This window comes from Esox lucius, chromosome 2 (genome assembly GCF_011004845.1).
Source record: "Esox lucius isolate fEsoLuc1 chromosome 2, fEsoLuc1.pri, whole genome shotgun sequence".
NCBI lineage: Eukaryota > Metazoa > Chordata > Actinopteri > Esociformes > Esocidae > Esox > Esox lucius.
The window spans coordinates 13,659,127-13,675,286 of NC_047570.1; the positions used below are offsets into that span (position 1 = coordinate 13,659,127).

Genomic DNA, 16,160 nt, shown 5'->3' on the forward strand with positions numbered 1-16,160 from the left:
TAACATAACATAGATGCTAGAGGGATATAATTCTACATTAAGGGAGTATGTCATTGGGTGAGCCTGAATCAGCAGTTGAAACAGCAATAAATCGTTCTACCCGCCTCTGTTTCTGTACCAACCTAAGGGATGGGACTGGAGAGACATAACCACTCTGAAATGCAAAGACCAGGGGTGTCCAAACTATTCCACGGAGTGCCATGTGTCTGCAGGTTTTCACTCTCTCCTTGTATTTGATTGACTAATTAGATAACTAATTGTTTAGATTCTACTCTCACCTGGTTTCTTAGGTGTGAACTGGGAACCAATTTATAGGAAAAACCAAAAACCTGCAGACACACCGCCCTCCGTGGAATGATTTGGACACCCCTGGCATAGACAGTGCTATGGATGACCCTACATTATATCAACTGTATAGTTTGTTCCATGTTTTGAGGCTGCATAGTGCTTACACTGACAGTTTCATTTTTACTAAGCTTCTCTTTTTTGGTTCCAACTGGGTACAAATGTCAACTAAGCTCATTAGACATTAGTTACTTATGTTTGTTAAGAATCAATGAATAGTAATCTATTATAATAAATAAATAATGTAACAAATGTTGACTGTGGTTTCAATGATAACATCCAGACTTCATGTCCACAGCACGCAATCTATTATTATTATTTTTTATTGGTGTCATAGACTATTTGCATACAATTATAGTTCATTAAAATTTTTAAAAATCTGCACACTTAGGGTAAATACAATGTTTAATAAGCTATGCTTGTGGTCGTAAGACCTAGACAATTTGTGACTTAAGATCATAGACCTGATTATCTTCATAACATACATTATCTATAAATCACCCAGGTTGCTTTGCATGTGGGCCTGAACATGTATTCCATCATATCCCTGTGATGGCAGGGTAATGATATTGCATGTTCTAAGCTTCAACTGATTGAGTATGTATGTTGTAAAAAAAACAATGGAGTCATCAGCCTATTTGGCCTATCATTTAGTAGGCTATATGGGTGCATATGGACAGTTAAGTTGACTGACTGGCTGTCTGGAGGAACGAATTCAATTGCATTTAATTCAACAAGATATCAGCCGAGTGGCTTATGTCTAATGAGACCATAACAAAAAACGATGTATTAAGCTAACGATAATAAAACAGAAGTTACTTAACGTGTTTTGTTAATGATTTTAAGTATTTTGTTTAGTCACTAGTAGACGGCTACGAGCGGCGTCTGCGCTTTCTTCACTGCGAAGCACAAAGAATGTTAGTAGATCATGCTCGAAATAAATTGAAACGAAGAGCAATTACCACGATTTATCTAGTTTTATTTGACTGCTAACGCAAATTTAAAAATAAATCTGTGAAAACTTACCATGTTAGGAGAACGCAACTTTTGAATCACCAACCATCCAGCGGCAGTGATTTGTTACAGAAAATCGCATATGATCTTATTCTGATGAGTTGTGCGTACCCTTGGTCGTTTTCCTAACAATATAACTGCTAAAAGTGTTATGTTGTCTCTTTTGACTTGAATAATTAACGCCTGCTATGTTTGGTTAAGCTACATGTATTAAAAAGGTTACATCAGGAGGATTCGTTCGATTCTAACAAACCACTCCTATACCGGGCTTTGTCCAGTATGATGTCACTCAAGCGATTCGACCCCCACCGCCTGATGTTAACCATTTATTTTGAACGCGAGCCTATTTACCATATTAAGATCACTGGTGCTCGTACATTTTTATATTATATTTACAGTAGCACGCATACAAACCGTTATTACTTTTAATACTTAGCCTAATAAGGCTAGTAGCCTAAGGAGGGTATATCCTTAGCTGAGCATACACATCCAACTCATAAAATACTTCCCTCCCTGTCCCAAACGACTGGATAGCTGAGTTGGAAGGACATTCTGAGCCAAGGCATTCAGTAGGAAAAATTCATCTGAGCATAGAGACATTCATTTCCTGCTTTTCTCGTTGTTATTACATTTGAATACATTATGAAACAACAGAATCTGAGGGCAATAAGATAAAATATAACATTATTTGGTGACTTACAAAAATTGGTGTGTTTGTATCACATTGATTAATGCCTTGTCAAATGCATCCCATGGAACTAGTTAAATACTGTGGCAAGCTGCTAGATAATTATCCAGGCAGAGAGATCTGTCATGACATCTTAACTGAGGAACTCTCATAACTATTTTTTATCTCAAAATGTCTGGGCATTCACACGCATCACAGTTCAATCAGTGCACACCACAACTTAAAAATTAAAAAGGATCTATTCAATAAAATAGCCTAAGCCTCACATATTATAATATACATTTTTGGACTACATTTTACAATGTAATTGCCAACTAATCAAAAACTCCTCACTTGGTAATCAGCCAAGTCTATATTCATGTGAACAGATTTTGGACTATGTCCTCCTAATTCGCCCTCTAGTTATAGCTAGCAAATCTGGTGCCTGAAAGCAGTCAGATGTAAAACAGATGTGTCCCCATACAACACCCTTTGAAAGATGATGACCAATGTTGGTCAACACCTTGACCAAAGTACTAATTAAGCCCACTGCCACTGGAAAACATGGCGAGGAAGCATTTCCCACCACACTTTTACAATCTTTTGATTATGTTTAATGAAAAACATAGAGACAAAGCATTAAAAACAGGGCCAAACTACTACCTTTATTTTTAGCAATTTCATTCATGATTTGTAACCCTGCTCACAAGTTTGATCTGTCCTTCTCCATCAGATTCTTGACCAGTCAGATTCACAGAAATTGCAGGTCATATGAGCACAATGGACAAAGATCAAGGCATGCCCTCCATTTTCCCCAGGCAGCCTATAAATGTAGATGTAATGCATGTTTCCATGTTGGACTGGATTGGACCAACTTTGTTTTGGTTTGATTTGGTGTTTGACAGGTTTTTGTTTGAACATTTTGTGCATGACATTTTTTTTCCAGAAGCGAAAGTATGTTTAGACAGTGTACACACCATTGTATGTGATTAGTTCACTAGACAGGTGGCATACATTTCTCATCCTCATATTCCTTTACTAAATTCCATTCAGCAGCTTCTCCACTGCAGACCGCAAGTCCCTCATGTGGGTGGTAAAGTCTGCGGAGAGCATCATTGGCTGCCATCTGCCCTCCATTCAAGGCATCTACAATACACTATGCCTTAGGAATCATCATCAAAGATCACAACCACCCAGGCTATGGTCTGTTCACACTGCTGCCATTGGGTAGATGCAACCAGAGCATCAGGCCACGCACTTCCAGACAAAATATTTTTTTTCCCCTTAGGTCATAAGGCTCCTCAACCAGCAACATTGATCCATGATCATACTGATCACACACAAACTTTCCAGATGCTCTGATTTCCTTTCAGGTACTTTTAATTGGCATTAGAACATTCCTTTGCATGTACCAATCATAAACATGTTGTAATCATATGTATCTATAATACTCAATGCTTCCACCATACTGTTCACACTCCCCTATCCTAATCTTTCAAAAATGGATGCTGGTTTACTTCGTTATGCTTATTACTGCCATAATTGCCATATTTATAATATTCAATACTACTACCAATATTGCTGCTAGTTTACAGTACTCTTTAAACTGCTGCCATCTACAGTGTTATGTATAATATATTTTAGCTGTGTACAAAATGTTCTAAAATGCTCAGAATATAGTTGTAGTGTGCTATGCCACCATTCATAAGCTTATTACACTGATATGTTTATAAGATATTCAATAACTACCAAGTGCTGTTAGTTTACATGGTTATGTATATTACTGCCATACTTGCCATATCTAAATGTTCAATAATACTACCAGATTGCTGCTAGTTTATAATACACTTTTCTTTAAACTGCTGCTAGTGTACAGTGTTATGTATATTTTTGCTTTATTTATTTTTGTCTGGATATATTTTGCTTATATATTCTTCTTCTTAACTCTCACTACGTAGTTGTCATGTCACAAGAATGTCATTGTGCAGGATGGCGCTGTGTTGTCCGTTGCATTTGACAAATAAACAATTTGAACTAAGTGTGGATTTAAAATGTTGAACCAAATCAGCAATTTAGCATCTGCACTTTTCCAAAGATATACAAAAATAGCATTTTCTCCACTCCCTTTGCTCCTCAGAAATGCCAATAAGAGAAAAATAGCAGCAGAAGAAGTAAAGGTGTTGCAACTGATAGAGAAAACAGACATGAAGATCTGAATAACATCATGAACTCAGACACCACCCGGTCAAGCTGGTACCTGAGTGCATGACATAATTCAGATCTGCATGTAAATACTTCACAAATAAAGTACAACTAGATATTATCTAACACTTAGATGGAGAAGCTTATATTGCCAGACAGGAAAATGTATTACATCAAAAAGGGCTAGGCAAAAACGTTTCTGTCTACAGAGGCATGTTATTAATCACAATGGCCTCTACATTCCATCTGGGAGTTAGCATTTTTTCCCGCTCGCTATCAACAAAGTTGTTAAAAACCGTTTTTCCTCATGTAGTGTACCTAAGGAAAGAGTTGGCTATCACTTTTAGAGATAAACCACATGCCCTTTTAGACAGAAACGTTTATGCTGAGCTCTAACCTGATTCGATGTAATTAACTCAGTACCTTCCGCAACTAAACGTTAGCTAAAATCATGCTATACTAGTTGCAGATTGAAGCTAAGTACAGAGGTGGTAAACAGACTTAAAGGCCAATCATACTGATTTTGAACAGAGGGGCAAACTTATCTCTTTTTTTGTCTGATCTATCAAAATAAATAACATAAAAAATGGGTCAATTAATATTTCCACATACTTTTATCTAGTTAAATCTCTAAGAATAGCCAGTTTAACCCACAATATTAAGTGTGGCACTCAAAGTTGTGCTACCTAAAGACGTATTTAACAATAGTGTGACATTACACTCATTGATATATTTCATTATAGGCTTCTTACAGTAAGACGTCACAATTGTCCTCCTTGGACTGGAGCTAGTTAGCTGCTATAGTCAATAAAACACTAGCTGGGACGCTGTTTGTGGGCATAAATATTTTAGGAGCAAATAGACACTTAGCTGCCAGCACATTTTTTTATGAGAACTTGCTGACAGGTCTAAATATTTTAAATCCAAACGTAATCAAGTTTTAAGTTGAATCAATTAAGTTCACATATTTCAATACTCCTTTGTAGGACAGACGTACATAAACAGATAAGTAAATCAGCATGAATGGACATTAAACTCATTGAGTAAAGCTTGTTCAGTTTATTGATGAGCAAGCTCTGCCATTTGAGTTTGATGTCCATTCGTGTTGATTTGAGTAGTTAGCGGAACTAAGTAAAGAACAGTCGATGTTGCCGTACGTATTTTCTTTGCTTTGGTTTTGTGAACCATGTGACTGAACACGGAAACAGATCGTGTCAACCATAGACATGTCTATGGTGTCAACAACAAAACCAATGGTAAGTCTGCAGTGCTGGGTTTCACGTTTCATTTGTGTTAACATATTTTAGTCACACACATTTAGTTTTTTTATTTAACGGAATGCTAAAATGGTTAACATTAGTGTCCTATTAGCGATACCACGTAACATTAAATTGAGTAACTAACTACTGTAGCTAGCTAGTAACGACGTCAGCAAGCAGCGAATAGTTAGCTGTTGTTGTTGGAAACGTTGCTGTTGGTGCATTTACAGATTATAAATGTACTTTTGAAATTGTAGCTAGCGAAAAATGGGTCAATACGCTGGTGACTTCCCTTAGTGAAGTACAGTACTGTACGTTGATTATTATTTATTTTTCTAACATGTTCCTTTGTTTTTCACAACAGATGATGTCGGAGTGGCACCTTTCATTGAAGCCTGTGAATCAGCCCAAATCAATCTTCCATTTCCCTGAGACCATGCCTGGAGACGTTTCTCCTGGTGGCTACAGAATATCTACCTTGAAACAGCTTATGTCAGCACAGCTCCCGGATTCCCTACCAGACCCCGAACACATAGGTTGGCATTGTTCCAGTAAACATGTATACTAACCTACCCAGCCTCTTAATTTATTGATGATTTAAGAATTCGGTACATGTCGCAATTGTACAGCCTTGTCATTTAGCTGAATTTCCTATTCAGAGCAATTTAAGGGTATGGGTCACATTTCAGCAAAGCCGGAGAATGAAATGCCTTTCACAGTGTTCAGCATTCAGTGTTTCTGGATATTGTCTGCTGTGACAGATTTTTTTATGGTGGACTCTCATATGTTAGTTTTTAGCATTTAACTGCCAAAGATGCTCTAATAGCAGTCAGTTCCCTAATAGTGATGTCAGAGTTCTTTGTTTGGCAGTAGTGGGACCTCAGAATGATAGAAACATTTTACACTAATAACTTACAGTTGAAGGGCCAGTCATTGAAATTTGAGTCATATGATATTGAGTCAGATTATATTTTCCAGTCATATGGTAAATTCTCACTCCCCATCTGGTTATAAACTCACTGTGACACCCTTCCTTCTGTGCGAAATGCACACATGTGACTATTAAAGGAGTGAGTCTTTAGCACTGCAGGCTACGTCTCATCAGCCAGTTGTCCCATAAATAAACACAACACAGTGGGTGTTTGCCGATGTGTTGACATGGACTGTCTCAAGTCTGCCAGTAGTTGCTGTGTAGAAACAAGGCCTTAGTCTTGAAGTGTATATCACAAAATGGGGTAGAAGTAAAAAAAAAATATATATATATGTTGAGCATGGATGCCACCACTTTGCTGGCGTGGTGCAGCAGGGTAGTGTTTGGAATTTACATGGCTTGAACAAGGTGCTTAAAATCTCAAACACAGGGCATTTTTTATAGATGTGTAAACATGCCTATTGGTCTTGCTATACTTTTTTTTGGCTTGTTCAGTATCAGCTGCCAATAGCTGATTGAATGTAGACAAGATAATTTAATGCAATTTTGTTTGCTGTTAAGGTCATTGTAATCTGCTTGGAAGTAAATACATTTCAGATCATCAAATTGAGATTTAAACAATGAAGTATTCTCGTATTCACGTTAATGGACCACACCAGTCGCCATCGCACAGAACTGGGTCTGACCCTACTATTTATGGTTTCTTCTGTGGTATTAAAGAGCTGATACACTGTGGGCGAAAGTTGAACGACGACTTGACCTTAGACTCCTGTGGGATCCAGCCTGGATCCACCCTACACATCCTCAAGAAGTCATGGCCAGAACCAGAAATCAGGCCAGGTAGGTTTGGTTAATGTTCAATCCCAAATGGACTGGTGGAGATCTGAGAGGATTTGATTGATTAAACAGCCACTTAGGCTTGTGGCCACAGTGGAGCTATTACCATACTGATGGCACGCTTCCCTAGAAATGCTTATGGCGCTGGGGCCACGTTCGTTTAAGGGTCTAATTCTAATCCTCCTAAAAGCGCAACATTACTAGACGTATGTGTTCTATAAAGAACGATAGTGATGTCTGTCTCTTGTTCTCACAGAGCCAGTGAACAGGGCAACTGCAGCCAGGGACTTCCGTGTGCTTCAAGCAGGCCTGCACTCCAACGCCGTTTACAGAGACTTGGTAATACGTGTAATGCCTTCATCAGGGCTCCCATGATATCAGTCATTTTACTGTAATGAATACCCAGCGTGCTTCTCCAGGTGTTTAAGATGCTGACCAATAAGGAGTCTCTAGACCAGATCATTGTGGCCACGCCTGGACTAAAGTCTGACCCTGTGGCACTAGGCAAGTACAGATGAGCTCTGCCCATTGTGACTCGCCATCAGCCTGACCATCTCACATAGGAGGTTGTTTCTAACGGTGCTCTTCTCACCCTGGCAGGAGTGCTCCAGGACAAAGATCTATTTGTGCTGTTCACGGACCCTAATATGCTGGATGTGTAAGTATTGTTAGTATAAATGTCAATACAACTAAATGCATACTACAATACAACTAAATGCATGATATAATACAAACAGTGCAACTTAATACATTCTACAATTCAAACTGTACAACTAAATACATTCAACAATTCAAATAGTATAACTAAATGCAACTAAATACATTCTACAATACAACTAAATGCATGATATAATACAAACAGTGCAACTTAATACATTCTACAATTCAAACTGTACAACTAAATACATTCAACAATTCAAACAGTATAACTAAATGCAACTAAATACATTCTACAATTAAACAACTCAACTAAATACATCCTACAATTAAAACAGTACATGTAAATACACGCAACAATACAAACAGTACACTAATTTATATGTAGTGTAGATTGTTTATCTCTACATTCTCTGTATGTTTTGTATTTATATACAGCTCTGGAAAAAATTAAGAGACCACTGCACCTTTTTCTTTCCTTTCCAAAAAAGTCGAAAATGAAGGCTTTGAGTGAGGAACAAAAGGGTTAAAAATAAGAGAACCACTGCAAATTGAATGCTTCTGTTCCTCACTCAAAATGTTTCAGCTTTTTCGGAAAAGGAAAGAAAAATGTGCATTGGTCTCTTAATTTTGTCAGGAGCTGTACATTGTAAATTAATCCTAATTTACACCATTGTGGGTGTTTGGGTTGTTCTTTCAATCAGTTGAGAATCAGGGTGGGTGTAATTGTTTGGCTCATAAATGTACCAAAATGTGAATAAAGTCATATGTATGATACAGGGTTCCCACTGGTCATGGAGTTTCTGGAATATCGTGACATTTTAATAAGTATATCCCAGACATGGAAAGTCAGGGGATTTTATAATTTTTTTTGTCCAAGTCAATTTTAGTTGCCATTTATCAGTATTATTCTCTATCAGGTTATTTCACGCATTTCCTGTATTGCTTATTATGGTTAGGCTACTTAATTTTTTAGTGTCCATTTATCCTCTTCCCGCTCGTCAAATGTCACTTCAGTCAAGATATGCTGTCTCCTGTACCTGCTAACAAAGGCAAACGTGCCAGGATAATGTATATTTCAAGAGCTTTGGCTACATAATGATGACTTCAAAGACTGGGTGTTAAAAGAAGATCAAAGTTAAATGTAAAGTTTGTAAAACTACCATCAATCTATCAAATATGGGAGAGGGAGCTCTTTGCAGCCACGCAAACAGATGGTCTGCAACAATGCTTAGGTAGCTGGTACATGTCAAAGTAACATCCACATGAATGGCAGGACCCAAAGCATCACACTGCCTCCGTCGGCTTGCCTCCTTCCCATAGTGCATCCTGGTGCCATGTGTTCTCCAGGTAAACGACGCACATGTTCTCAGCCATCCACATGATGTGAAAGAAAATGTGATTCATCAGACCAGGCCACCATCTTCAATTGCTCAGTGTTCCAGTTCTGAAACTCACGTGCCCATTGTAGGCACATACGCAACAAACTGCGATCGACTGTGTGTTCTGAGACCTGTACCAGCATTAACTTTTTCAGCATATTGAGCTACAGTCGCACATCTGTTGTATTGGACCAAACTTTTAGAAATCGGCGGTTTCGTATAGTGTTCAAATAATGTAGAACCCGTATCAAATCGAGGGAGAAGTTTGCTCACGTTTATTGGAAAATTGCAGCACAGATTTAATTCGGTGAACGTTCTATCTTCTTCTCACTGTAATGTTGGTTGCCAGCTAGCCTATACATTAAGGGCGTTTCTACATAGCAAAGATCAGGTTTCCAAGACTGTAACCCCCATGCCATATGGCCATCATAAAAATTCCTATGGTCATTAAAGCACAACCTACAGAGAGATAATCTAAACAGAGATGTTTCTGTTGTTCTCATTATTTAGACACATTCACTTCCAATGAAACGTACATTCATATTGTAATTGTTAATGCTCAGATTCCACAGCACATACGCAACAAACTGCGATCCACTGTGTGTTCTGAGACCTTTCTATCAGTACCAGCAGTAACTTTTTCAGCATACTGAGCTACAGTCGCATGTCTGTTGTATTGGACCACACAGGCCAGCCTTTGCTCCCAATGTGCATCATTGAGCCTTGTCCCCCCATGACCTTGTCGCCGGTTCATTGCTTTTCCTTCCTTGGACCACTTTTGATATGTACTGACCACTGCAGACTTGGAACACCTCACAAGGGCTGCAGTTTTGGAGATGCTCTGACCCAGTTGTCTAGCCATCACAATTTGGCCCTTGTCCTTACACTTGCCCATTTTTCCTGCTTCTAAAACATCAACTTAGAGGACAGAATGTTCACTTGCTGCCTAATATATCCCATCCACTGACAGGTGCCATGATTACGAGATTATTAGTGTTATTCACTTCACCTGTCAGTGGTCATAATGTTATGGCTGATCGGTGTATGTATAAGCAGTGAAAACTTAGTTTTGTACTAAAAAGTTCTGTGAGCTAGTAAATAAAGCTCGCACTTTGACTGGTTTAAAATGCTGTGGGCTGGTTTGTGTCTGCTCAGTAATCTGCCCAAAGGCTGCTTGTTTTTCCGTTCAAAATAGGTAATGGAAATTCAGCTTTTTAGTCAGTGAAAGTCAGGGAATTTGACAATAGACTTGGAATGGGAATGGGAACCCTGATTATATGTCAACTTTCAAATGATACCACCAAGATGTTTGGAGGTTCAGACATCAGCTTTTTACTGGAAACTAAACTGTTAATCCTCTATTGGTAAGTCACTGAATTCATAAATATATATTTGACATGCCATTCACTTTCAACACATAGATGGAAATGTTTATCAAGCCCAAGCTGGACATCTCATGGGAGGTTAGGAGATGCACCATTAGTACTTTGAGCACCTCCGCATCAGTAATTTTCTAAACACTTCCATAATGGGGACGCATGTATGAAAGGTTTTATTGAAATCGAAATACTGCGAGAAAGTAATTGAAATCCTATTGAATTACCTATTATGTATGCTTTACTTTGGATTTGTGACGTAGGGATTCAAAATACAACGGACCTTTTTCAGACCTTTTTTCCTTTCTTTTGCCTCCTAGGTTGATCAGTTCTCATCCGGCACTGGTCAGTGCCATCATCCTGGTGTTCCACTCAGTGGCTGGCAGCATTCCCGTCCCGTCCAGCGCCGGCTCCTCCCGCAACGTGTCCTCCGGCTCCTACGGTGACATGCCAGGTCAGCATTGCCCTGAGAAAGACTTCCACGCATTCACGGCCAATCAGAAGCTCAGAATTCAAATTTGTTTGTACTCTGGATGAACAGGTGATTGATATTTCAATGCAAAACTATTGCCTTCCTCCGAGTGACCTGGACATAGCACAGCTCCTATTTCTAAACTACAGGGTTCGTGAAGCTCAATAGGGCAGATCGTGGCCAAATATTTTTTGCCTTTAGCGTTTACGGTGACATGCCGGAGGACATCGCAGTAACCTCATCCCCAGGGGGTATGACACTGGTACATCCAACACAATATGGCTTTTGTGCTAGTGACCGTATTATTCTATGGGAGTGACCAACTCTGTAAAGTACTCCATAATTAATGTTAGAGGTTCGGATCCAATCTTCCCTTGAATCACAGAACCTATCAGCCAACCTAACTCCCTACTTTGGCCATCCAAAAGAAAAATCTGAATAGGTCCACAGAATTAAACAACTCTTACGGAGAAGGTCCTTATCAATTTTCCAACTAGTTGAGTTTATATAGGGGCCACATTCATGCCATTTGATAAGGCACACCGTTACTGTTCACTCTGCTTGAGAGAGACACTTCACATGAAATCAAACTAGCCTTTGTTTTAGTAGCATTTTGTAACTGTTATGTTTTAATTTATGATTAAGAGAATTGTCTGCAGAATTGTCTAGATTCTCCCCGTACAATGCATTCCATGGATTGCCAAGTTTAACACAGTGCTCCACCACACCTTCAGGCATTTGGGTGGAAGTGTCTGGGAACCAGACCAGCATCACATTGAAGAACACCACAGGGCACTGTTCAATAGAGCAGACCGTAGCACCATGTTTTACAATGGTGAACAAACATTGGTCTTGTTATTTAGCACTATACAGGTACTGCCTCCTCCCCATTTCAAAATGCGTCGTCCTAACTGAACAAAACCCAGAGGTTTTCCGCATCTGCCTGTCACTTTCCGAAACATACTGGGATGATGAGTGCTGTTCTCTCTTCTTCCTGCAGGAGGGTTCATGTTTGAGGGCATGTCTGATGACGATGACGACTTTCAGTCAGTGAGTCGCCTCTATCTGGATGTTAATTGAGATTTCAAATATAAATACACGGATGGAGAGCAGCTAGCATCCTCATTGTGTTTGTGTAACTAGGGCAACCAGGCCGGCCCGTCCAACCGAGCTGGAGGTCCCGCAGGAATGCGTCCGGTGTCCCTAGGCCATAGTGGCGCTACAGGCCCCCGACCCATAACCCAGAGCGAGTTGGCCACCGCCCTGGCCCTGGCCAGTACCCCTGAGAGCAGCGCTGTCACCCCCACTGCTGGGGCCCAGGTAACACATGGCCCATTAACCTCAGTACACCCGCACGTCACATCTGCCAGGGACTCTGAGCTGACACGGGCCGCTCCAACCTTCTGGTGCTGTGTTTCAGCAGGACCCGCCCTCTGGAGGCCCTCCCATGCCAGCCGGGACTCCCGTCAGCAATGACCTTTTCAGCCAGGCACTTCAGCAGGCTCTGCAGGCCTCCAGCATGTCCAGCATGTCCTCTCTGCAGGTTGGTCTCCTCTCCTTCCACTCCTTCCTCCTCGTCTTCTCACTGGAGCTTTTAATCCGGTGTAAGCTAGCAAAGTGGCTCTGTCTCTGTCTCTACCTTCAGTAGCACACGTTACTCTGTCGGACATTGACACTCCATGTAGGGTGACATTAACACATTTTGGGCTGTTCAGCCCCACCTTCCTAAAGTATAAATGCCAATAGCCAAGCCAAGTGTTTTGGAAACCGCTACAATCTACATTTAACTTATTTTTATGTGTCTGAAACGGCAACTTGAAATTGTCTCTAGCTGTGCTGAACCTAGGCTCTCACCTGGTCCTGCCACCAACAATGCAACTAAGATATGTATGAATACTGTTTACACTGTGAGAACACACCGTATTGGAATAACTTATCATCCCAAACCATTATTATTTGTTGTCTGGTAAGATGACTTTTCAATTCCATCTGCTATTAATAATGTACGCCGTTGTAACAAAACCACTGGAAAATGTTATTTTTTATATGGGCTATGAAGAGAGGGAATTCCTTTCCTGATTAAATTCAACTTTATTGTCATTGACCTAGTACAAGTACTGTACAACAAGATGCAGTTAGCATCTAAGCAGAAGTGCAAATGGAAGAGGGCAGAAAGTATTAAGTATATGTATGTACAGGTGGAATGTATAGATGTGTACTTAATGCAAATGCATTATATACGGCAATTCTCAATGTGCAATGGAGGCAAATAGAGGAGGGCAGACACCGCTTGCGCTGGAGGTCTATGATGGCTGGAATTGGGTGCCCGTGATGTGATCTCCCGTTGCTGGGCCTTCCTGTCGGCTACGGAGCAACCACTAAACCACACTGTGGCGCAGTTAGTAAAAGTTGTGCAGCAGTAAAAGTTCTCAAGGATCTTGGAAGACAGTCGGGCCTTCTTCAGGCTCCTCAAGAATTACAGGCACTTCCGCGCCTTCTTGACCAGGGCTGAGGTGTTGAGGGACCAGGAGATGTCCTCAGAGATGTGGACTCCCAGGAATTTGATGTGCCATTGATGAGAACTGGGGCGTGGCTGCAGCCTTTAGATTTCCTGTAATCCACAGTGAGCTCCATGGTTTTCTTTGCATTGAGCACCAGGTTGTTATCAGTGCACCATGCCGCCGGGCACTTGACCATAGTTTCACCCGTTTAATTAGGGGTAAACACTTGGGGAGTAGGAACAATGAGGGGTGGTCAGACTGACCCAGGTGGGGGAGGGGGGTGGCTTTGTAGGCCTCTGGAATGATTGTGTACACCTGGTCCAGTGTATTGTCTCCTCTGGTGGGGCAGAAGACATTTTGATGGAATTTGGGAAAAACAGTTTTCAGATTTGAGTGATTGAAATCACCTGCTTCAATAAAGGCACCATCTGGCTGGGCAGTTGGCTGCTTTCTAATAGCGGCTTGCAGCTCTTCCATTACTAGTTTAGCATTAGCATCCTATGGTATGTAGATTGCAGTAACAGAAAAAGACAAACTCCTGAGGCAAGTAAAAAGGCCTGCACTTAATCATCAGGTACTCCAGATTGGTTGAGCAGTGACTCCCGGTTATGTTTGTCTGTACACCATGCTTTGTTTACATAAATGCACACGGTCACACTGTAAATAAAAACATCCCATTTTCTCAGTACACAAATAAACTGGTCATACATGGTTCTTATCAGTCGCTCATAGCAGACAGTGAACTTAGTTATATAAACCTATAGGTCTTATTTGCATATTTGATAAAGATTCCTATTGATTTGTTGGCATATTTTAAGAGGCCTTATTCATACAGGAGGTGTATGATAATCCTCACTTTTTTTTTTAAATAGGCTAACATTCCTAATAAAGTGCCGTTAGCAATCTATTTTTTTCAAGGTATATACTGTATGCAGCTTGGTTCCATTGTTCAAATGTGTAATATGGTGTAGATGAAAAGTTGCTTATATAGTCCTACAGCAGTAGTTGAATATTACAATTTCTTGCTGAGGCTACTAGCTACTGTGACATTTCCGATAGTTCAGATCAGAACCTGAACTCGGCTCTTTCGATTCCTGTTGCAGTGTGAAAGGAAAAAGTGCGGCATCTCTGAGTGCCTGGTGAGTTTGTGTGTTTGTCAGTAGTTGTGAGGCTGTCTTTGTCTGTCAGGGGCGTTGGCAGTCCCAGCTGCAGCAGCTGAGGGACATGGGGATCCAGGATGAGGAGCTGATGTTGCGGGCGCTGCAGGCTACAGACGGGGACATCCAGGCCGCTCTGGAGCTCATCTTCGCTGGAGGGCTAGGGCTCTGAGTCTACCCAGAGGGAAACCTCTGTAACACAGGCTAAGGACACCTGTCATCCTGTGACACGGACACTTATGGAAAGGATGTTTCAGACATGGAGGCCTCATACGGGACGATTTATGGAGCTAGGTGAAATGGCTGGAGAAACATGACTCACTGTTGTTTCTGACTTGTAATAAAGACTAACGTGCATCTAATCTGCCCAGAATCTGGATCATTCCGTGTCTTCTTCCAGTTAAATGGAGACTGTGGATTGGTTTCTGTAATGTGGATGTTTGTGCATTTGTGAATGATGTACATGCAGCATGGGAAACAAAACATTCCTTTTGTTTCAGTCAGACACTAACATCATCTCGCAGCTACTTATATGGACTGGAAGAAACTGTTCATCTTATTTAGTACTGTTTAAGTTTCTGTAATTCATAGAGTTGAACACTGGGTGGCAATGTACATCCACATACTCTTTTTTTTGCCCCTCACTTGTTTTTAGAGCAATAAGGAGAACAGTACAGCAGCAATTGGTAGGTACTAAATGTGATTCATTTGGGCTGTCATAGCTTTTAAATAATTAAAAGGAATATTATAATATTATTGTAATTTCTTAAGAGTGAATGTAAAGCAATATGAAGCAATATTTAATTATAATCTTATTAACATATATGAGATGTTAGACTTCCACTGCTGAAGTCATGCAAGACTGAGAAGCAGGACTTGTGGCAGAAAGCGGTTTTCTAACTGGTCCTCAGAGCAACTGGTCCATGATTTGTACTTAAATAAAATGCCCAGAATTTAAAAAAATTACAATTGAGGGTATTCATAGAAGCAAAGTGGTTATCTGTTACTTTCTACTTTACGTGATATTCATGGTGAAAATATCAGTGACTCTACCCTGAGATTCTGACCCCAAAATGGAAAAGTTTAGGAACCGCTGCTGTAGAAGATTTGCCTTGTCTTTATTCTGAGTAGCATCCATTCATATGTTATGTTTAATCTGAACACGGTTGCTGTGAGCAAATGGTCTAACTCTTTGTTCACTGAGATACAGCCAGACCCATTTTCTGAGCTGCTTTGTGTCATTGTTTTCCACCGAGATGCTGCGGAGGAAGACGGTAAATTGCCTGCCCCCTCTCACCCCACCATTCTCAATCTTCAGTAATTGCCCTGTTTAGTTTTATAACTGTTTCAGTGAATACGG

The 16,160-nt window shown here is 40.4% G+C and overlaps 2 protein-coding genes across 6 annotated transcripts in view; one reads left to right on the top strand and one right to left on the bottom strand.

Moving 5' to 3' along the window:
* The window catches only part of cd276 (CD276 molecule), a 95,500-nt gene extending 93,870 nt beyond the window's left edge, over positions 1-1,630 (bottom strand). For all 4 annotated transcript variants that reach the window (XM_010878688.4, XM_020056530.2, XM_010878680.4 and 1 more), the window contains exon 1: positions 1,372-1,630. The gene's annotated coding sequence lies outside the window, so the exon portion shown is untranslated. The remainder of the gene's footprint in view (positions 1-1,371) is intronic.
* A 3,743-nt stretch (positions 1,631-5,373) lies between these two features.
* Positions 5,374-15,173, top strand: LOC105015499 (ubiquitin-like protein 7). Of its 2 annotated transcripts, none has more exons than XM_010878699.3 (11): positions 5,374-5,484; positions 5,852-6,023; positions 7,139-7,258; positions 7,512-7,594; positions 7,675-7,759; positions 7,856-7,913; positions 10,991-11,124; positions 12,143-12,192; positions 12,286-12,462; positions 12,563-12,685; positions 14,832-15,173. In XM_010878699.3, the coding sequence occupies exons 1-11, from the start codon at positions 5,455-5,457 to the stop codon at positions 14,970-14,972; spliced, it is 1,173 nt and encodes a 390-aa protein (XP_010877001.1). In that variant the 5' UTR covers positions 5,374-5,454; the 3' UTR covers positions 14,973-15,173. The 2 variants fall into 2 exon arrangements, with proteins under 2 accessions (XP_010877001.1, XP_012993352.1); XM_013137898.3 differs by having other exon boundaries at positions 12,566-12,685.
* Positions 15,174-16,160: the final 987 nt, after the last annotated feature.